This window comes from Pan paniscus, chromosome 19 (genome assembly GCF_029289425.2).
Source record: "Pan paniscus chromosome 19, NHGRI_mPanPan1-v2.0_pri, whole genome shotgun sequence".
NCBI lineage: Eukaryota > Metazoa > Chordata > Mammalia > Primates > Hominidae > Pan > Pan paniscus.
This window is the reverse complement of record NC_073268.2, coordinates 26018628-26041870: the sequence shown is the minus strand read 5'-3', so window position 1 is coordinate 26041870 and position 23243 is coordinate 26018628. Positions and strand designations below refer to the sequence as shown.

The 23243-nt window shown below is 51.4% G+C and overlaps 1 protein-coding gene across 2 annotated transcripts in view; it reads left to right on the top strand.

Moving 5' to 3' along the window:
• The window catches only part of LASP1 (LIM and SH3 protein 1), a 52294-nt gene extending 37116 nt beyond the window's left edge, over nucleotides 1–15178 (top strand). For both annotated transcript variants that reach the window (XM_003809839.5, XM_008962134.3), the window contains 3 exons: nucleotides 7708–7858; nucleotides 8424–8527; nucleotides 12000–15178. In XM_003809839.5, the coding sequence (XP_003809887.1) occupies nucleotides 7708–7858; nucleotides 8424–8527; nucleotides 12000–12173 (429 nt within the window). In that variant the 3' untranslated portion in view covers nucleotides 12174–15178. The remainder of the gene's footprint in view (nucleotides 1–7707; nucleotides 7859–8423; nucleotides 8528–11999) is intronic.
• Nucleotides 15179–23243: the final 8065 nt, after the last annotated feature.

Here is a 23243-nt window from a genome sequence, read left to right as displayed (position 1 = left end):
CACCCAAAAAAAGACCCTAGCTGGTGAGCTGATGATTCCACCCAGAGCCTGCTGTTCCCTCGTTCACTGTGATGTATAATCATGTGAGGAGCACCGTGTGGAGAGTCAGACTTTTATTTTCCACCACAGTTGGGAGAGCAGGGGGGTCAGAAAACAGAACATCAGCTAGCAGAGCTTTGTCATGGACCCTAACTTGTCATCCTGGAGTCCCAGCTAGTAGGGTCCTGGCTGAGTCGGGAGGGTCCTTAGGCCTGGACCCCTGAACCCACATGTACTTGGACCTCATGGGCACAGGTAGAGTGTGGCCTGTGTCCACAGAGGCCCAGGACAGCTTCCAGGCTGGGGCTGTGCTGATATGTCTGGGCTTAGGGCGCTCCTCACTCAGGGCTCTCTGAAGGCCAGAACTTTGCAGAGCTTGGAGCAGGGATGAGCCAGGCCCTTGGAAGCTGGGAAATGTTTCTTTGCCTTCTGAATGTGCTAACATCCCCCTCATGTGCCTATTTGCTTAACAAACCAGTAGGTGGGTCAGGAAAGTAATAACACAATTTCTTCATTTGCTGGCGAGGGGAAGGAGAGGAAGCTGAGGGTTTGGAAATTTTATCCAAGTGGGCCCAGGCTGGAAGGAGCTGAGCCTCACTTTTTCTCAGCCCATTTAGCCCCTCTGTGCCGCCTGTCCTGAGTTGCATGCCTGGTGTCCCTCTCTCTCGAGTTAGGGTGACTTTCTGATTATCATTCTTGTTGAGAGTGAAAAGGGGTGCATTGAAATTTATCCCTGAGCAGCAGACATGAACTGGGACTTGGGCGTGTGGTCACCCTGCTCCACACCTGTTCTCAGGAAAGGGCCTATCTAGCGGTGATTTTGTCCTTGTGTCACCAGTCTTGGCTGTTACTGAGCAATGAAAGCTCTGCCTCGGGAAGTCATTTAATTTCTGAGCCTCATGTTCCTCTTCTGGAAGATGGGAATGAAAGTGTGCGTGTCCGGCCCATTTTTTAGGGCGATGCTTGTCAGGGTATGAAGAGCTTGGTCGAGCTGTGTGAAGAGCTGTACAGCTGCAGAGGTTGTTAACATTAATAGAGCCACCCAGGAAGGGTGTCCTGGGTTCAGGCAGCTACTCCTCCAGCCGTCGGGTCAGCCAGCCATAACTTTAGATACATTTATCCATGTGTAATGACTTTTTAAGAAGCAAGATCAGTTTCCCCAGCCCTTTATGGGAATACCCACGTGTCCATACTTGCTTTCAGCTTAGAGTTTGCTCAGGTTCCTAGAGCTGGTCAGGGTTCGCAGGACCACCTGGGAGCAGATGGTACCATGGCCTTATTTACAGATGAGGAAACTGAGACCCAGAGGGGAAAGTGACTCCCAAGGTCATGTAGGTAAGCATACGGCTTCCCTAAGGATGAGGCATTGGTCTGGTGACAGTGCAGCCCATCATAAGGGACTGAGCCTGTGGGGTCCAGACCTGCTCTCCTCCCAGAGGAAAAGGCTCCCTGTCACCCCATCACTAATGCAGATAGTGTCATGTCCAGGGAAGCTGTCACACATTCATCTGGGCCCCCAACATCAAGGACACCTGTCCCTGCAGGCCCCCTGCTGGCACCTTCGGGGCCCAGGGCAGGCCCCTGTCCATTCCGTGTCTGCACTTCCCTCCCTGGTCACAGGTTCTCAGGGGCAGGCTCTTTTCCTTAGCAGAAAGGAAACAAGGGAAGCTGACCTTTCCCACCTCAGAACAAAAGTTGGAAGGGCAGGTGCCTCGTGAGCCTGGAGGCCTCAGGAGGGGTGTCCCCTTCCCTTGTGCCCTCCCCGCCACCAACACCAGTGGACAGGGGTCACTAAGAGAGTGGGGCTCGGGAGACTCACCTTCTGCGCTGGGTCTGTGAGAACATCACCTGGAGTGCCCCTCCCAGCGGATGCTGGGGTCGGTTGGATTTTCAGCCTGGCCAGGGTTGGCTGCCTCACCTCAGGAACAGGCTTAGCCTGTGCTGCCACGTGGGTGCCGGTCCTTGCTCTGGCCTGAAGGGAGGGGGCCGGGAAAGGAGGGACTGATCCTGACCCAAACCCCTAAGTAAACTGCCCTCTGCGTCCAGACTGGACTCCCCCCAGACTCTGTCCAGGCCCTTACCACTGCCCTCCCTGTGCCCCCAGCCCGGGCTGCAGGAACTATTGGCTGTTCAGCCAGCAGGAGCAGCAACCATGCAGGTGTTTCCAGCTGTTAACGTGTAAGCCCTGCCTGGCCACGTGCTTGCTCTTGCCTTTTGTGCACAGCCAGTGCCAAGGGGGAGAGGAGGCAGCAGAGACGTTGTGCGGAGGGGATGCCCAAAGGGGACTGCCCAGGCTGGGACAGCCCTGATGGGGCAGGGGCGTTCCAGGAAACAGCAGGTTTTGCCTCTCCTCCTCTTCCCACCCCACTACTCCCACCCCATTTTCCCAGATCAGGAAAAGGCAGGCCAGCATTCTAGGGAACAGGAGGTGAAGTTGGCTTCCAGCTAGGTGCCTGCCAGGGCCTGGAGGAAATTCCTGCAGGCCTGAGCCCGTCTGGGAAGGACCAGTTTCTCTCCTTGTCCTGGTGTCCTGCTTTCTGAGTTTTCCCTGAGGGTGGGGGAGAGCTGTCACTCTCTTCACTCTATGTCCCGCTTCCTCCCCCATCCTCATGGAGCACTCAAACCCTGAGCCCTCACACCTTTCTATGGTTGTACCCATCCCCACCAGTTTCCTCTCTGGAAAGTGAAGAGGAGGCTGGGCACGGTGGCTCACGGCTGTAATCCCAGCACTTTGGGAGGCCGAGGTGGGCAGATCACAAGGTCAAGAAGTTCAAGACCAGCCTGGCCAACATGGTAAAAGCCCGTCTCTACTAAAAATACAAAAATTAGCCGGGCGTGGTGGCAGTTGCCTGTAATCCCAGCTACTCAGGAGGCTGAGGCAGGAGCATCACTTGAACCCGGGAGGCAGAGGGTGCAGTAAGCCGAGACTGTGTCACTGCACTCCAGCCTGGGCGACAGAGCGAGACTCCATCTCAAAAAAAAAAAAGAAAGAAAAGTGAAGAGGATAGAGCCCACTAGGGGTCATCAAGGTGTGGGACAGGCAGCATGTTCCTACAGGAAGAAAACTCTAACTCCTGGTTCTGGTTCTTTTTCATCTCATTCATTCATTCATTCATTCGTTCGTTTTGAGATGGACTCACTCTGTCGCCCAGGCTGGAGTACAGTGGCTCGATCTCGGCTCACTGCAATCTCCGTCTCCTGGGTTCAAGTGATTCTCATGACTCGGCTTCCCAAGTAGCTGGGATTACAGGTGCCCACCACCATGCCTGATTAAGTTTTGTATTTTCAGTAGAGACAGGGTTTCACTGTGTTGGCCAGGCTAGTCTTGAACTCCTGACTTCAAGCAATCTGCCAACCTTGGCCTCCCAAAGTGCTGGGATTAAAGGTGTGAGCCACCGCACCTGGCCATCTCATACTTTCACAATTCATTCTTTGGTGCAAGTTTTACAATATACATTCTATATTTGTCAAGTGATAACTTCCATGTAACTTATAAAATACACATAATTCAGGAAGATTGTGCTAAAATACATTTAACCAATAGGAGTATGCCGTCAGAATATTTTGGCAAACAAGGGTCACTAAGTTTTTTCTGTAAAGGGCCAGGTAGGAGGTATCTCAGGCTTTGTGGCCATATGGCCTCTGTGGCAGCAGCTCAGTTCTGCAGTTCTGCTGTGAAAGCAGCCACAGATAAGAGGTAATTGAGTGGGTGTGGCTGTGTTCCAATAAAACTTTATTTCTGGAGGCTGAAATTTGAATTTCAGAGAAATTTCATGTGTCATGAAATATTATTCCTCTTTTGGTTCTTCTTCCCCCCCTCCACCGCCCCCTGCCAAGCATTAAAGAATGTGGAACCCGTTCTTAGCAGCCGGCTGTGGGCTGGATTTGGTCCATGGACCATAGATTCCCAGCTTCTGCTCTAGACCACCCGTTCTCAGATTTGAAGCCTGCTTCAGACTTACCTGGGGAGCTTTTTTCCAAAATGCATATTCCAGAACCCCAGCCCTGATTTTGTAGATTTTCTGGAAGGCCTCAGAACCCGCATTCTAACAAGGAGCCCAGTTGAGTCAGACACAGGTAGTCTGGAGACCACTTTTTTTTTTTTTTTTTTTAAATTTAAACAGAGTCTCACTCTGTTGCCCAGGATGCAGTGCAAGGGCGTGATCTTGGCTCACTGCGACCTCCGCCTCCGAGGTTCAAGCAATTCTCGTGCCTCAGCCTTCTGAGCTGGGATCCAGGTGCCTGCCATCATGCCCAGCTAATTTTTGTATTTTCAGTAGAGACGGCATTTCACCATGTTGGCCAGGCTGGTTTCAAACTCCTGACCTCAGGTGATCCGCCAGCCTCAGCCTCCCAAAGTGCTGGGATTACAGGTGTGAGCCACCGCACCCGGCCCGGAGACCACATGTTAAGAAGCAAAGCTCAAGGGTCTCCAGGATCCTGTTCTGTTCTCTTCAGCCAGTCCTGAGGCCTGGGGTGTGCAGTGCTGTGGGAGACCCCTGCATCAGAATAACTGGCTCCTTCACTACCTTCCAGGAGCTTCCATCCAGTGGGGGTGGGGGACACCACCCGCCAACAGCACAGCCCAGTCCCAGGTGCTATGGAAGCCCTGGGTTCAGCCTGGAGCCAGGGCCAGCGTCCCGAGGATGAGGTGCCGAGATGGACCTTGAAGGATGAGAGAAGCCTGGACTGCCCTTGAGTGGCGAGGGTGGGCTGCCTCCAGGTTGACCTTAATCCCTTCCCTCCCTACCACCATGTGTCCAGATGACCTTGGGCAGGTCCCTTAGCCTCTCTGGATATCGGGATATGACATTGACTACCTCAGAGACTTGTGGGGAGGATTCGGCGAGCTGATATGCATGAAGTTTATCAACTAGGGCTGCTGGCTGGTATCTCCTTCCCTTGTCTTCCCCCACCACCCCAGCCAGGGGACAGGGTGCTGCTGAGGGAGTGGGCTGGGAGAGTCACTTCTGGCCTTGTCTTAGGGATCTGAGAACAGGGCATGGGCCCCGTGTCTGGGAGTGCCCTGGTGCCCTTCCTAGTGGGGTTGGGCGTGGTCAGTCTGGCTCCCTCCCCCATAAATAGGCTCACCTGGAGGTCTTTTCCCATTTGAGACAATGAGATATGTATGTGAGGCTTTATGACTTGTCTTTTTTTTTTCATTTTGAGACAGAGTCACGGAGTCTCACTCTGTCACCCAGGCTGGAGTATAGTGGCATGATCTTGGCTCACCGCAACCTCTGCCTCCCAGGTTCAAGCTATCCTTTTGCCTCAGCCTCCCGCGTAGCTGGGATTATAGGCGCCCGTCACCACACCCAGCTAATTTTTGTAGTTTTAGTAGAGACAGGGTTTCACCAAGTTGGCCAGGCTGGTCTCGAACTCCTGACCTCAAGTGACCCACCCACCTTGGCCTCCCAAAGTTCTGGGATTACAGGCGTGATCCACCGTGCTCGGCCTCACCACCCGCCTTTCTTGTGGTGTAGTTCTTGCTGCCTCAAGAACTACATATATCAGGCCTCAAAACCCACCTGATATATGCGTGCCTGGGAATAGGGACCTTGACTTTTCCCCTGTCCCATATGGGCCCAGGGGCCGGTTCTGGGCTGGCCCAGGTGGGGCTAGAGCAGCTGGATCCAGGCACGTGAGGTGTGAAAGTGTGGGCCTTATGCCGCATGGAGCGGCTGGAGGAAGGAGAGAGGGAGCAAGGGTGCCGCAGGGTCAGGGTAGGGCCAGGGTGCCACAGGGTCAGGGTAGGGCCAGGGTGCCATAGGGTCAGAGTAGGGCCAGGGTGCCACAGGGTCAGGGTAGGGCCAGGGTGCTGCTGGGCCAGGGTGCCGCAGGATCTGGTTGCCACAGGGTCAGGGTGCCGCAAGCGCAGGGAGTCACCCGTGATTCTCCAGGGTCTGGCTCTTGGGCTGAGATCCAGGAGACCTTGGCAGGCCTGTCTTTGGGAGTCTGGCACAGCCCCAGAAGGCCATCTGGACAGTTTTCAGACCTGAGAGGAGGAGAGGGCTTGTGTCTGGAGAAGGTGCCATGGGGGATGGGAGGTGGAGGAAGCCTGGGGCCAATCAGGATCTGGATCTAGCAGGGAACACCGAGGCCGGTGTTCTCTTCCCACCATGGGACTCAGCCTGAAGAAGACAAGGTGAATGAATGACCATTTCTCTCTAACTCAGTTGGCTAAGAGGACTGAGCTGGGGCCGAGGCTCTGGACACAAATGGGCCAGTTGACCCTGAGGTTTCTTTCTGGTAGTGGAGGTGGGGCTTCCTCTGGCTGACCCTGCTTAGGTCTCTGATGGAGGTAGCAGGGGCTCTGGTTCCCCCAAACTGGCCAAGTCCTCCACCATAGCACCCAAGGGGTCTGGGCAGAGTGCAGCTTCCCTCCCCTCCCCAGCTTGGCTTGGTGGGCACCTGCCTCCCCTGCCCTCCTGACCTTGATGGCTAATGCAGCCAGCCCCAGGCAGGCACAGTCACAGCCCTCAAACAACATGAGGCCCAACTCAAGACTCCTGGGTGGTGGTGGTCAAGGTGGGGGACTCTGTAGCCAGTAGAGCACTGTGGGGGCAAGAGACTGACTTGAAGGCTTGGAGCCTCACATGTCCGCCTAGTGGGGTGGTCCTGAGGGATATGACTTCTTTGGGCCTCTCTGCTCATTTTTGGAACCTGACCCGAGAAGGATGTCCCACCCTCAGGGAGGGTCTGGCAGTTTTTATCCCTAAAGGCTGGGATTCTCAGCGGAGCGTCCTAGGCTGTAGTACCCACGACATCTTGCACACAAGAGGTGGAATCACCTGTTGATGAAGAGCAAGGCTCTGGAATCTGTGATCTTGGGCCACTTACTTCACTTATCAATCCCTTCGCTTCCTTCTTGCCTGTTACATGGGGTCTGCAATCTACCCCTCAGAGGCGCTGACGAGCTCACATGAGCCTGTGACATAAAACACCTAGCACGGCCCTGGCACAGTAAGAGCTCAGGAAACGGGCTGCTGCTGTGGTTACTGTGGACCCAGGCGGAAACAGAGCAGCCCCGCCCCTGCCGCAGGCATATAAAAGTGACCACTTGGCCGGTCACGGTGGCTCACGCCTGTAATCCCAGCACTTTGGGAGGCCGAGGTGGGTGGATCACCTGAGGTCAGGAGTTTGAGACCAGCCTGGTCAACATGATGAAACCCTGTCTCTACTAAAAATACAAAAAATTAGCTGGGCCTAGTGGCAGGCGCCTGTAATCCCAGCTGCCCAGGAGGCTGAGGCAGGAGAATCACTTGAACCCTGGAGGTGGAGGTTGCGGTGAGCTGAGATCGTACCATTGCACTCCAGCCTGGGCGACAGAGCCAAACTCCGTCTCGAAAAAAAAAAAAAAAGAAAAGGGACCACTCACTTTGGTCTGATTCTTCAGTTCTCATGGTCCTTTTACATCGGTCATTTCATTGCATTCTCCAACAGTGTCTGAGGGAGACTGGTGTCCCATTTTGCAGAGGTGAAAACTGAGGCTTGGCAAGATTAGGTAGCTTGTCCAAGGACACACAGCTGGTGCTTCCAGAGCGAGACCTGGCTTTCTGTACCCAAAGCTCTTGGGGAGTCTCTCCCATCCTGGGATCTTGAGGGTCACGGGAAGGAACTGGGTGGTTTGCAGTGGGACCCTTCACCTAGTGCCTTCTGACCTTGCAGATAAAATACCATGAGGAGTTTGAGAAGAGCCGCATGGGCCCTAGCGGGGGCGAGGGCATGGAGCCAGAGCGCCGGGATTCGCAGGACGGCAGCAGCTACCGGCGGCCCCTGGAGCAGCAGCAGCCTCACCACATCCCGACCAGTGCCCCGGGTGAGTGCGGGTCCTGTTGGTGCAGACGACCTGAGGCGAGGCCAGTGGGGTGGGGAGGAAGCCAGGAGAAGACAGACAGACAGATACACCTTCCGGAGCCTTGCTCTTAATCAACAGGCGATTCTGCCTCTTGTGTGCAAGAGGGGACCAGAGGACCTGAGGCCGGGCCAGCTGGGGTGGGGAGGAAGTCGGCGAGAGACAGACACACACACACACACACACACACGCACACACACACACACGCACACATGCAGGCGTGGAAAGGACTGCTTCCCAAGACCCCAAGTTCCATTCTCATCCAGAACGAGGACGTGAGCACCAGGGTCAGGCCTGTACTGGGCCAAGAGGATTGAAAGGAGAGGCCCCCAGGTCATGGGGCTCAGAGCCCCTGCGTGGGATACAACTCACAGGCAAATGTGCACACGTGGACATCAGCCTTTGAGCTGTGGGGCTTGAGCCAGGTTGGGGGCGGGGTGGAAGTGCATGGTATGGACTTCTCGGGAGCTCTGGGAGGGGCTGGGTTTGGCAGGACAGTTTCCGAGCCCTATCTCCTCCCATCTTCCAGTTTACCAGCAGCCCCAGCAGCAGCCGGTGGCCCAGTCCTATGGTGGCTACAAGGAGCCTGCAGCCCCAGTCTCCATACAGCGCAGCGCCCCAGGTGGTGGCGGGGTGAGTAACCCTGGCCGGAGGGGAGAGGCCAGAGGCAGGGGGTCCTTCGGGAAGGCTTGGACACAGCTCATGGATTCTCCTGACCTTTGCACCCACCCTCTGTTGTGTGCGATGATAAGGATCTCAGCCTTGTGAGCAGAGAGGAAATTGGTTGGCGTAGTGGGCAGCGGCTGGCTGGGACTGGGGCCCTGCGTTCCAGCCCTGGTGTACCATGGGCAGGTTGCTCACCCTGCTTTGGGTGGGGTTTCCTTACCCCAGCTACCTGGGAACACACAAGGCAACTTTCTGCATGGGGCCTTCCAGCACTGGGCGCTGCTCTCCTCGCTTCATGAGGATGGCCCCCACATCCTTCAGCTCTCAGGCTGCCCCTGCCTCTGAGGGGCCTCCGCAGCCATGTCGTGTAAAGCGCATCACCCTGATGCTTTGCATCACTCGACTCCGCTGGCTGCCTTCAGAGCACTTTTTCCAACTAAAAAGAGCTCTTTGTGTTGGTCACCTTCTCTGTGTCCCCTGCCGGGCTGGGGACCCTGGCAGCGTCCGTCTGGTTCACCTACTCTGAGCCAGGCCTAGAGCAAGTGAATAAGCCCAGCAGGAACGGGGTGAGATCAGGCTTCCTGAGCCCTCAGAGCTGAAGTCCCGGCTCTGTAAGTCCTGCCACTCACTCCACCCATGGGTGCCGCTGAGCCACCCTTACCAAGCTCCTGGCAGGCTCAGCGCCTCCAGGCTGGGTGCCTGGGAATTCAAAGTAGCTCACGTAGGAGCAGAACAGATACTTAGAGAGATAAAATCGCCTGAGATAATGGCTGGCTGGAGTCTGATGCTCTGGGCACACAAACAAAGGGATGTTAGGACTGCCCAGGGCACTGTGGGCGCAAGAGTTAGTCTGAAGTATAAGGTTCCAGGCAGCCCAGCCAGTCCCTCCCTCCTCAATGGGTCTGTCCTGGATGTGTAGGGTCCATCTCTGAATATAAAGCCACCTCTCTGCCCTCTGGGGGCTTACATTCCAGTCAGGGGGACAAACAAGAAAACAATAAGAAAATAGGTGTATAACATAAGGTCAGCGGTGACACGCTGTGAAGAGAAAGACAGCAGGGTGAGGGATGGATAGAAAGCAGCTGGATTAAGACATTTGGCTGGGGGTGGTGGCTCACGCCTGTAATCCCAGCACTTTGGGAGGCCAAGGCGGGCAGGTCACTTGAGGTCAGGAGTTCGAGATCAGCCTGGCCAACATGGTGAAACCCCCTGTCTACCAAAAATACAAAAATTAGCCAGGTGTGGTGGTGTATGCCTGTAATCTGTAATCCCAGCTACTCGGGAGGCTGAGGCAGTAGAATTGCTTGAACCCGAGAGGCAGAGGTTGCAGTGAGCCAAGATTGCACCATTGCACTCCAGCCTGGGTGACAGAGCAAGACTCTATCTCCAAAAAAAAAAGACATTTGGCCGGGTGCGATGGCTCACACCTGTAATCCCAGCACTTTGGGAGGCCAAAGTGGGCAGATCACCTGAGGTCAGGAGTTCGAAACCAGCCTGGCCAACATGGTGAAACCCTGTCTCTACTAAAAATATAAAATTAGCTCGGCATGGTGGTGCATGTTCATAATCCCAGCTACTCGGGAGGCTGAGGCAGGAGAATTGCTTGAACCTGGGAGGTGGAGGTTGCAGTGAGCCGAGATCACGCCATTTGCACTCCAGCCTGGGCAGCAAGAGCGAAACTCCAGCTAGAAAAAAAAAAAAAAAAAAAAAAAGACGTGACATTTGAGCAAAGTCCTCGATAAAGGAAGGAGTGAGCCGTGCAACGAGGACAGGAAGTGCAAAGGCTCTGAGGCAGGAATATTCTAGGAAAGTTCAGGGAGCAGCAGGAAGCCCGAATTGACTAGAGTGGGAGAGGGTGGGAGGTCCGATTATGCAGGGATTTGTGGGCCCCAGGAAGGCCTCTGTGACCTGTGATCTGTGCAGAGCGACATAGGTTTTTGGAAGACCACCCTGGCAGCTGTGTTGAGAAGAGGCAGTGGTTTGAGGGTAGAAGCAGGGAGACCGTCAGGAGGCTGTTGCAGGATATAGGCATGGATGGGAGTGGCTCAGCCCAAGATAGAGGCAGAATTGGTGATGAGAGAGACTGAGGTTACTTCATGGGAGGTGTGACTTCTTATCCCATAGACCTGTTGGTTTCAAACTGTCCTGTGGAGCCTCAGAGACAAGTCAAGGGCAGTGAAGGTCAGGGGAGGTAGAATGTTGTCTATAGCTATAGGATTTATTTTTCTTTTTTTTTTCCTCTTTCTTTTTTTAAACTCCATCCTGGTAGTAGGTGGCGCTGTAGGTTTTTGTGTGCCTTACTGAACATTACCTAGATCTAGGGCTTAAGCGGCAGATTTTGGCTGAGGCTTGGAAGGTGGAACCTGATAGACACGTCTTCTGTCCTCTGAAGATTTTTCTCCCAAGGAAAGATCTTTGTCCTGAACTTGGACAGGACTCATCATGGCTTCTAAAAGAAACTACTGGTGCTTATAATCATACAAATAATAGCATACAGGGCATGTTTTTTCTGTTTTTTTTTTTTTTCTTTTTTGAGACAGGGTCTTGCTCTGCTGCCCAGGCTGGAGTGCAGCAGTGGTGCAATCACAGCTAGCTCACTGCAGCCTTAACCTCCTGGGTTGAAGCCATCCTCCCACCTCAGCCTCCTGAGTAGCTGAGACTACAGGCATGTACCACTAAGCCTAACTAATTTTTTATTTTTTGTTGAGATGGGCTCACGCTAGTACTTTGGGAGGCCGAGGCGAGCGGATCACTTGAGACCAGGAGTTTGAGACCATCGTAGCCAACATGGTGAAACCGTGTCTCTACAAAAAAGTACAAAAATTAGCCGGGCATGGTGGTACATGCCTATAGTCCCAGCTGCTTGGGAGGCTGAGGCAGGAGAATCGCTTGAACCCGGGAGGCGGATGTTGCAGTGAGCCAAGATCACACCATTGCACTCCAGCTTGGGTGACAAAGCAAGACTCCATCTCAAAAAAAAAAAAAAAAAAAGAGGGAGTTGGGGGGTCTTACTATGTTTCCCAGGCTGATTTCAAACTTCTGGGCTCAAGCAGTTCTCCTGCCTTGGCCTCCCACAGTGCTGGCATTACAGGCGTGAGCCACTGCACCTGGCCTGCATGTCGTATTTTTAGACATTGCTCTGTCATCATGGCTGGTGGACCTTACTGCAGTCCTGTTCAGGGAGGTGGGGCAGAGCTGATGTGACCCGGTCCCTGCTCTGCCTCTGGCCCTTAGTAGCTGCCAAAGGTTGTAAAAGATCGATTGCTCTCAGAAAGCAAGACACAGAGGTTAAGAATCTTTGCAGCAGAGCCTGGTGCTCCATTTCTGAGTTCACTGCTCCCCCAGGCTCTGCTCCAGGGTCGTGGAGAGTTAGAAAAAAATGCTCAGACCCAGGTGAGCCAGCATGCAGGGCCCTAGGCTGACCACACTTCCCCCACAGAAGCGGTACCGCGCGGTGTATGACTACAGCGCCGCCGACGAGGACGAGGTCTCCTTCCAGGATGGGGACACCATCGTCAACGTGCAGCAGATCGACGATGGCTGGATGTACGGGACGGTGGAGCGCACCGGCGACACGGGGATGCTGCCGGCCAACTACGTGGAGGCCATCTGAACCCGCAGCGCCCCCATCTGTCTTCAGCACATTCCACGGCATCGCATCCGTCCTGGGCGTGACCCGTCCATTCTTCAGTGTCTCTGTTTTTTAAAACCCGCGACAGCTTGTGATTCCTACCCCTCTTCCAGCTTCTGTTGCCAACTGAAGCCTTCTTCTGCCACTTCTGCGGGCTCCCTCCTCTGGCAGGCTTCCCCCTTGATCGACTTCTTGGTTTTCTGTCTGGATGGAACGGGCATGGGCCTCTCTGGGGGAGGGCGAGGCCCGTGGGGCAGGGCTGGAATGGGAGACCTGTTGGCCTGTGGGCCTCACCTGCCCCTCTGTTCTCTCCCCTCACATCCTCCTGCCCAGCTCCTCACATACCCACACATTCCAGGGCTGGGGTGAGCCTGACTGCCAGGACCCCAGGTCAGGGGCTCCCTACATTCCCCAGAGTGGGATCCACTTCTTGGTTCCTGGGATGGCGATGGGGACTCTGCCGCTGTGTAGGGACCAGTGGGATGGGCTCTACCTCTCTTTCTCAAAGAGGGGGCTCTGCCCACCTGGGGTCTCTCTCCCTACCTCCCTCCTCAGGGGCAACAACAGGAGAATGGGGTTCCTGCTGTGGGGCGAATTCATCCCCTCCCCGCGCGTTCCTTCGCACACTGTGATTTTGCCCTCCTGCCCACGCAGACCTGCAGCGGGCAAAGAGCTCCCCAGGAAGCACAGCTTGGGTCAGGTTCTTGCCTTTCTTAATTTTAGGGACAGCTACCGGAAGGAGGGGAACAAGGAGTTCTCTTCCGCAGCCCCTTTCCCCACGCCCACCCCCAGTCTCCAGGGACCCTCGCCTGCCTCCTAGGCTGGAAGCCATGGTCCCGAAGTGTAGGGCAAGGGTGCCTCAGGACCTTTTGGTCTTCAGCCTCCCTCAGCCCCCAGGATCTGGGTTAGGTGGCCGCTCCTCCCTGCTCCTCATGGGAAGATGTCTCAGAGCCTTCCATGACCTCCCCTCCCCAGCCCAATGCCAAGTGGACTTGGAGCTGCACAAAGTCAGCAGGGACCACTAAATCTCCAAGACCTGGTGTGCGGAGGCAGGAGCATGTATGTCTGCAGGTGTCTGACACGCAAGTGTGTGAGTGTGAGTGTGAGAGATGGGGCAGGGGGTGTGTCTGTAGGTGTCTCTGGGCCTGTGTGTGGGTGGGGTTATGTGAGGGTATGAAGAGCTGTCTTCCCCTGAGAGTTTCCTCAGAACCCACAGTGAGAGGGGAGGGCTCCTGGGGCAGAGAAGTTCCTTAGGTTTTCTTTGGAATGAAGTTCCTCGTTCCCCCCATCTCTGAGTGGAGGAAGCCCACCAATCTGCCCTTTGCAGTGTGCAGGGTGGAAGGTAAGAGGTTGGTGTGGAGTTGGGGCTGCCATAGGGTCTGCAGCCTGCTGGGGCTAAGCGGTGGAGGAAGGCTCTGTCACTCCAGGCATATGTTTCCCCATCTCTGTCTGGGGCTACAGAATAGGGTGGCAGAAGTGTCACCCTGTGGGTGTCTCCCTCTGGGGCTCTTCCCCTAGACCTCCCCCTCACTTACATAAAGCTCCCTTGAAGCAAGAAAGAGGGTCCCAGGGCTGCAAAACTGGAAGCACGGCCTCGGGGATGGGGAGGGAAAGACGGTGCTATATCCAGTTCCTGCTCTCTGCTCATGGGTGGCTGTGACAACCCTGGCCTCACTTGATTCATCTCTGGTTTTCTTGCCACCCTCTGGGAGTCCCCATCCTATTTTCATCCTGAGCCCAACCAGGCCCTGCCATTGGCCTCTTGTCCCTTGGCACACTTGTACCCACAGGTGAGGGGCAGGACCTGAAGGTATTGGCCTGTTCAACAATCAGTCATCATGGGTGTTTTTGTCAACTGCTTGTTAATTGATTTGGGGATGTTTGCCCCGAATTAGAGGTTGAGGAAAAGACTGTGGGTGGGGAGGCCCTGCCTGACCCATCCCTTTTCCTTTCTGGCCCCAGCCTAGGTGGAGGCAAGTGGAATATCTTATATTGGGCGATTTAGGGGCTCGGGGAGGCAGAGAATCTCTTGGGAGTCTTGGGTGGCGCTGGTGCATTCTGTTTCCTCTTGATCTCAAAGCACAATGTGGATTTGGGGACCAAAGGTCAGGGACACATCCCCTTAGAGGACCTGAGTTTGGGAGAGTGGTGAGTGGAAGGGAGGAGCAGCAAGAAGCAGCCTGTTTTCACTCAGCTTAATTCTCCTTCCCAGATAAGGCAAGCCAGTCATGGAATCTTGCTGCAGGCCCTCCCTCTACTCTTCCTGTCCTAAAAATAGGGACCGTTTTCTTACACACCCCCAGAGAGAGGAGGGACTGTCACACTGGTGCTGAGTGACTGGGGGCTGCTGGGCGTCTGTTCTTTACCAAAACCATCCATCCCTAGAAGAGCACAGAGCCCTGAGGGGCTGGGCTGGGCTGGGCTGAGCCCCTGGTCTTCTCTACAGTTCACAGAGGTCTTTCAGCTCATTTAATCCCAGGAAAGAGGCATCAAAGCTAGAATGTGAATATAACTTTTGTGGACCAATACTAAGAATAACAAGAAGCCCAGTGGTGAGGAAAGTGCGTTCTCCCAGCACTGCCTCCTGTTTTCTCCCTCTCATGTCCCTCCAGGGAAAATGACTTTATTGCTTAATTTCTGCCTTTCCCCCCTCACACATGCACTTTTGGGCCTTTTTTTATAGCTGGAAAAAACAAAATACCACCCTACAAACCTGTATTTAAAAAGAAACAGAAATGACCACGTGAAATTTGCCTCTGTCCAAACATTTCATCTGTGTGTATGTGTATGTGTGTGAGTGTGTGAAGCCGCCAGTTCATCTTTTTATATGGGGTTGTTGTCTCATTTTGGTCTGTTTTGGTCCCCTCCCTCGTGGGCTTGTGCTCGGGATCAAACCTTTCTGGCCTGTTATGATTCTGAACATTTGACTTGAACCACAAGTGAATCTTTCTCTTGGTGACTCAAATAAAAGTATAATTTTTACCTGCGGACTTGGTTTCCTCTCTGGCTCTGAGCTGCTGTTGTGTGTGTCTGTGTGTGGGTGTGTGTCTCTAGCTGTAAGGTGCTGCTGTGTGTGTGTGTGTGTCTAGCTGTAAGGTGCCACTGTGTGTGTGTGTGTGTGTGTGTGTGTGTGTGTGTGTCCTGTCTGCTTGGGGGCACTGGCCTGTGGCCCTCCTGGGACCTCTGCTGCCCCTCGGGGAGAGAATGACTTGTCTGGATGCCAAGGGGGAGTTTGCTGCTGTCTGTTAGGCCCTTGGCCCCTACTTCCTCCTTGCTGAGAACTCCCCACCAACCTACTTCTGGCTTTCCACCCGCTCATTCCTCTCTGCCCAACTTGGTGATGCTCCCGGAAGCTTCCCTGAGCTCCGTCTCGTATTACTGTGTCACTTCCTCAGTGACATATCTGTCTCCCCACTAGCCAGAGCCCTTGGGGCAGGTGATGAGTCTAATTCATCTCTAAATCCCGGGTACCTGCCCAGGAGCGGTGCAGGGCTGTTGAATTAATGAATGAGCTTGGCTGGGGAGCAGTTCTAGCACTCTGCCGCTGCCAGGCAGAGAGCAGGAGCTCCACGCATTTGAGGAACGAGATGACAGGGCATTCCACAGTGGGACAGGACCTGGATAAAGCTGTCTGTAAGGTGGCCTGGCAACCCAAAGCACTATTCACAGTGCCTTCTGAATGTAATCTTTAATACACATCCGCTTTCTTCCTTCTTCCTCACAACCCTGTGAGAGAAGTAACTACTTATAGAGGGGCTCACTGAAACCCAGAAAGGCAAAGCAGATTGGTGGCAGTCACAGCTAGTGGCAGAGTGGGGCCTGAGACCCCCATGTGATGCTCACAGTCTGGTGCTGTGCCACCTGGCCATGGCAGGCCGCGTGCCTGTGTCTGTGGCAGCTCTTAGATGTGTGTCTCCTGGGCTCCATGTTTTGCTCCAGGTGCCCAGGGTCTGTGACTGGCCAGAAGGCCAGGCGGCCTCCCCTCTTGCTCACTGGGCTTGGGAAGAGGACAGTGGTAGAGAGGGGAATCTGGCCCTGCTCAGTGCTGCCAATCAGCCTCAGGTCCAGCTGCTTGAGGGGCATTTCTCTCTTGGGGCTCAGAACTAAGGCATTCTCCAGCCTCAGAATCACAGCAGGGTGGAGAGGAGGAGGGCTCTCCTGAGCTGAGCATTTGTAATCTGGAGAATGACCTGGCCAGAGTCAGCCGAGCTGGGGCAGTGTGGGGAGCATCCGAGGCGGCCCTGGGTGGTATAATTAGAGACAGCACTGACACCTGCTCCCCTCCAGGGGTGCAGGCAGCCCAATACTTTCCCAATAGAAGGGAATTAGTTGGCAAAGCTTGCCTCATGTCGGCCTGCCCCACTCCCCGGGAGGCTTCATTCACCTTCAGATCTATTTGATGGAACAGTGCTTTGGGGGACATTGCTGCCAAGTCTCCACTCCCTGCTCACAGAAAGCTCTGCCTCCTGGAAATGGGCCAATGGGAGGAGTTTCTGGATTTCCTTCTGGCAGTGGCCTAAGTTCCTGAGGTCTTGCATTAGGAGGGGGTTACCAATATATCTTAACCCCAGGCCTTTAAAAAAAAAATACTATTTGGGGTGGGGGCCAAGGAGACTAGGCCTCAGAGACGTCCTAGGGAATGTTTTAATTTAATAGAAAATAATTGAGGCTTATAAAAAGGCACAAAAATCCTGGCTAACACAGTGAAACCCCGTCTCTACTAAAAATACAAAAAATAAGCCGGGCGCGGTGGCGGGTGCCTGTAGTCCCAGCTACTCGGGAGGCTGAGGCAGGAGAATGGCGTGAACCCTGGAGGCGGAGCTTGCACTGAGCTGAGATCGTGCCACTGCACTCCAGCCTGGGTGACAGAGCAAGACTCCGTCTAAGAATAAATAAATAAATAAATAAATAAATAAATAAATAAATAAATAAATAAAAAGAATAAAATAATTCTCTTTTCCCCCTCAGAAGAAACCACTTGTTAAATTTCAGGGATACCCCTGGGGAATTCTTCAGTGTCCTCTCTGTGTACAACACTATGCTGAGCTTTTGGAAGAGGATACCAAAGAAAACAAAACTAGGCCGGGTGCGGTGGTTCACACCTGCAATCCCAGCACTTTGGGAGACTGAGGTGGGAGGATCGCTTGAGTCCAGGAGTTTGAGACCAGCCTGGGCAAAATGGCAAGACCTCGTCTCTACAAAAAAAGAAAGAAGGAAAACAAAACAGTGGGTAATGACTGCAAAGAGGCGAAGGAGTGGGTGGAGGAGGGGTCTCTGGTGCTCGTCCTGTAGGTGGATCGATGTGAAAGCAGTCCACTGCAAGCTGAGCAGTGCACGTGGGGTGTAGGGGCCTTCCGGACCAACAGGGGGAGCAGTGTGGGGCAAGAGGAAGAATATGGACTTTGGTGTCAGCATGCCTAGTTTTGAATCCTGGTCTCTGACATTTTTAATTAATTATTTATTTATTTTGAGACGGAGTTTCACTCTTGTTGCCCAGGCTGGAGTGCAATGGCACAATCTCAGCTCACTGCAACCTCCACCTCCCAGGTTCAAGCAATTCTCCTGCCTCAGCCTACCGAGTAGCTGGGATTACAGGCATGTGCCACCACGCCCAGCTAATTTTGTATTTTTAGTAGAGCTGGAGTTTCTCCATGTTGGTCAGGCTGGTCTTGAACTCCTGACCTCAGGTGATTCACCCACCTCAGCCTCCCAAAGTGTTGGGATTACAGGCATGAGCCACCACACCCAGCCTTTTACTTTTTATTTTATGTATTAATTTATTTATTTTTGAGACGGAGTCTCGCTCTGTCACCCAGGCTGGAGTGCAATGGCACGGTCTCAGCTCACTGCAACCTCCGCCTGCCGGGTTCAAGCAATTCTTTAGCCTCAGCCTCTTGAATAGCTGGGATAACAGGCACCTGCCACCACGCCCGGCTAATTTTTTTTTTTTTTTTTTTTTTTTTGAGACGGAGTCTTGCTCTGTAGCCCAGGCTGGGGTGCAGTGGTGCGATCTCAGCTCTGCCTCCCGGGTTCAAGCAATTCTCTGCCTCAGCCTCCCAAGTAGCTGGGATTACAGGCATGCACCACCAAGCCTGGCTAACTTTTGTATTTTTAGTAGAGACAGGGTTTCACCATCTTGGCCAGGCTGGTCTTGAACTCCTGACCTTGTGATCCACCTGCCTCGGCCTCCCAAAGTGCTGGGATTATAGGCGTGAGCCACTGTGCCCGGCTGGTCTCTGACACATCTAAGCTATGAACCATTAGGGTAAGTTTCTGACCATCTCTGAGCCCCATCTATGAAAGACTCATAGGGAGGTTGAAATTGCACCACATGTACGATATCTGGCCCAGTGTAGGAAATGTATAAATGTTAGCTTCATCCCTCAGGGAAGCCCACTGAGATCCACACGAAACTTTTGTCTGTGTCTCCCCATAATGTGACCTTTAGAAGTTGCCAATGGCCCACCCAATACCCAACCATGATTTTTCTGAGATAATCTGCCCGAGGTGTGTGAGAGGAAACGCGAAGAAGGCAGTCAGGAGGATTCCCTCTTGGGGGAGCTGGGTAGGATCCTATCTCCTCCTACATCCAGAGCATGCAGGCTCCATTTAGATACAAAGGGGTGGGATTGGGTTCCTGGGGAGAAATTGAGCCCCTTTGATTCTGCGGTTCTGTGGGTCTAAATCTGGCAGCTCCTTGGCTATCCACCCCCAGGCTTTGTGATTGGTTGGCTGTGGTTGGTGGGGGGGCAGGAAGCTGCTGGTGGAGCTGCAGCATCCTTCAGTCTCAGGCCCCCGGGAGGGGGAGGGGAAAGAACCAGGGCTGAGCTGTGGAGGGAAGGGGAGCCATTTCTCTCCACCGACTGCAACCTCCGTGCTCACAGCTCACGGTTCACCAGAATCCAGGGGCTTGGTCGGCCTAGGAATCCACAATGCTGGATATTTTCATCCTGATGTTCTTTGCCATCATAGGCCTGGTCATTCTGTCCTACATTATCTATCTGCTCTAGTGGCCTGGAGCTGCGGCCGGAGCCTGCTGGAGAACAGCTCAGAAGGAAGGATGGAGCTGAATGGCCGAGTGCCCTGCTTGCTGACGCACCGGTGGATTTTTGCTTCTGCTGTTATCTCGGGTATTGATTCAAAAAAAAAAAAGAAAAGAAAAAAAGAAAGAGTTTGCTTTCCTATTTTTTTTCTTAGACCACTCTGAAAAGAATAAGAAATGCCAGCTTCTTTCTTTGGGACCTAATTTAAAATAAGACTTTAAAAATTACAAATAAAATCCACAATGTAAACGATTTTTGGGCAGAACGGGTTGGGAATGATGGATGTGGTGGGGAGGGACTATTATTTCCTAATTTCTTCTTCAAGTTAGGTGCTCAAACTCAAGTTGTCTATTTTCTTCCGGTAATTAAAGGTAAAACACATCTTTGCATGTCAGCATACTTGCAATATAGTTGTTTACAACTATGCTTGTATAATTGCATTACTTAATTATTGACTCATTCTTATTTGAGGGTGAGACGGCAAATAAATTTTACTTGGGGTGGGGTTTTCGGGGAGATGTCCAATTGTGGGATATGGTGGAGAGGAGGGAGGAACTCCTGGTACTTTGCAGTTGTCCCCATCTGAGACTTTTTATTTCTGGGTTTCTTACAGCTCCTGGTCTCTCCAGTCCAACAAGAGGCCTCTCATCCACAGAAGCAGTCCTGCTGCCCAGCAGACCTCTTTCAGAGCCTTCCAGACATGGCTGACCCCTGGCAAGCAAGGGGCTTTTTGAGCTGAGAGGCACTTGGCTGGGACATCAGGAATTCATGGACAGGGCTGGCAGATACTGCATATGTTTGAGCTGTAGATGGGATTGAGAACAGAAAGTTGAAATGGAGACTTATTAAAGTTACCGTGGAGAACTGCTCAAAAATTCATTTTGAATTAAGGAAACTTAAATTCATTTTAAGTTTCCTTAGATCTAAATGCAACTGCACATTACACTCAAATATGTTCCTTCCTTCTCACACACAGGACTCCCTTGTGAAACTCAAGGGGAAGTTCAAGTTGTCCATCTTCATCTATGAAGTAGTCACTTTATCACTGTCTTTACAGATTGCACAGTCTGGGGTTTTGTGGTTTCTCTTGTCTCACTCTCCAGCCAGGAAGAACTTGTCATTTGAGTTTTTAAAATGTATCATTTCTTCCCGACCTCAAACCACTTGTATCCCAGTTTCTCATTTAAAGGGAGAAATGGTTATATAGTCCTCTCTTTGCACCTGATTGAATTATAAATGATAGAAACAAGATGGCTATACTTATTTAGGAAAAATCTCTTACCCCAAAATGAGTGTGTGTGTGTGTGTGTGTGTGTGTTTTAATCAAAGATCTTTTCTGGAAAAAACTTTCCACATAGTTCTCTGACCCATTAGAGTTGAAGAAACTATATATTTTGGGATTCAGAGTAGAATTGGCCTGTAAATCTGGGATGTTTATTCCTTTTACAAGTCTATAATAATTGTTCTACATTTAATTTTCCTTTCTTGCTTAAAAGTAAACAAGGAGAGTCAGGAGTGGTGGCTCATGCCTGTAATCCCAGCACTCTGGGAGGCCGAGGCGGATGGATCACCTGAGGTCAGGAGTTGGAGACCAGCCTGGCCAACACGGTGAAACCCCATCTCTACTAAAAATACAAAAATTAGTCAGGCACAGTAGTGCGCGCCTGTAGTCCCAGCTACCCGGGAGGCTGAGGCCGAAGAATTGCTTGAACCCGGGAGGCAGAGGTTGTAGTGAGCCAACATCATGTCACTGCACTCCAGCCTGGGAGACATAGCGAGACTCCGTCTCAAATAAAATAAAATAAATAAATAAATAAACAAGGAGAAAGATTAGTTTTTAGTAATAACATTGTGTCCAATTTCCATGTTTTAAAACAAAAATTGAGGCATTATATGTCACAATTGAAATGGAAAAGTTGTGTTTAAAAATTATGGACAAGGCCAGGCACAGTGGCTCACGCCTGGAATCCCAGCACTTTGGGAGGCTGAGGCAGGAGGATCACTTGAGGTCGGGAGTTTGAGAACAGTCTGACCAACGTGGTGAAACCCTGTCTCTACTAAAAATACAAAAATTAGCTGGTGTGGTGGCAGGTGCCTGTAATCCCAGCTACTCAGGAGGCTGAGGCAGGAGAATCGCTTGAACCTGGGAGGCGGAGGTTGCAGTGAGCCGAGATCACACCTCTGCACTCCAGCCTAGGTGACACAGCAAGACCCCATCTCAAAAAAAAAAAATAATAAAAACATAAAAATTATGGACAAGAAAAAACACTATTCTGGAAGCTTTGTTTTGGCAACAAATTATATGACCTTTCATAAGTCATTTAAACTTTAGGGCTAGGCCAGGTGCTATGGTGCATGCCTATAATCCCAGCATTTAGGGAAGTAGAAGCAGGAGGATAGCTTGAGGCCAAGAATTCCAGACCAGCCCAGGCAATATAGCGAGACCCCCGTCTCCACAAAAATAAAAAATAAAATAAAAATAAATAAATACATAAACTTTAGGTCTTCTGTTTATTCTGTCAAATGAAAGTGTTAGGCCAAGGTCGCATTATCTCTTTGGAAACTACATCGAGAACAGAATTCCCATGGAACGAACTCTTAATAGTTCACTGGTAGTCCCCCTTTTCTGAATATTCTCCCCAACATGACATTTTATAACAAAAATTTAACTGCAAAACTTTTTTTTTTTCACCAACAGCCAGATTTTGATGAGAAAATGGCCATATTTATTTACTCCAAATATATATTATGTCTGTGATAATTTGCCTAAACTGTTTAAGGAATATTAACAAGTATGATACTGCATCGTGGTATGTAGCAAAAAGATAGGTAATCTGACATACATGGATGCAAGAAGCATGGCTGTGAACCTGGATATATTTAGAAATGATCTTCAGTGGAGTCCTTGATGTGACATTTTCCACTAAAACATTCTTCTAACTCTGGTATATCTTAGTGTTTCGAACTATAATTTCCGTCTTCAAGCCAAGACAGCAGCTCTACATCCTTACCTAGGTAATTCAGGCATGCGCCAGTATTTTGGAGGGGTCCAAATTAGAGTTAGTTATGATGGTATAGATCTTTAAAGTATAGTCTAACCAAGCTTGCTCTGGTCTTTTGTGACATCAAGGCTTCTCAGTCTGTATTCATACAAAGTTGAAACAACTAATCAAGTCAGTGAAAAAAAATCAGCAGATTTCACTCATACACTGGTGATATATACCACTGGTGATATATACCACTGGTATTGGGTACAATGTAAGGAGAGAGGATTACCCATCTCTTCAGTTACTTGTAAAATATGATTTAAAAAAAATAAATCAATACATTTTGGAAAAAATGTATGACTTTGTGCTTATATTTATGCAACAATATGCTAGCTTATAACAGGGTTTTACTGTGTTATTTTGATAGTTGTTTAACTTTTACATTTAAACTATTTGTATTTTGGCATCCCAAAACATAATAAAACACTGCAAAAAGTTACTTTTGTAATATAAGATTTTGTATAAATTTTATAAATTTGTGTCATAGGGTAATTTTGTCCAATAAAATGTCAATGAGATAAAAACCACTCTGAATAATTATAAATTACTTAGAAAAAATCAAGTGACAATGCTAAGAATCATTACACAATACCTGCTTTCTTGATGAAAACGGGGTTTGTGGGGAAGAATGATGTATTTTATTTATTTTATTTTTTGGTTTTTGAGACAGAGTTTCACTCTTGTCACCCAGGCTGGAGTGCAATGGCATGATCTTGGCTCACTGCAACCTCCGCCTCCTGGGTTCAAGCGATTCTCCTGCCTCAGCCTTCTGAGTGGCTGGGAGCACAGGCGTGCATCCCCATGCCTGGCTAATTTTTGTATTTTTTAAAGTAGAGACGGGTTTTCATCATGTTGGCCAGGTTGGTTTGGAACTCCTGACCTCAGGCTATCTGCCTGCCTCAGCCTCCCAAAGTGCTGGGATTACAGGTGTGAGCCACCGTGCCTGGCCAAAATATCATTTT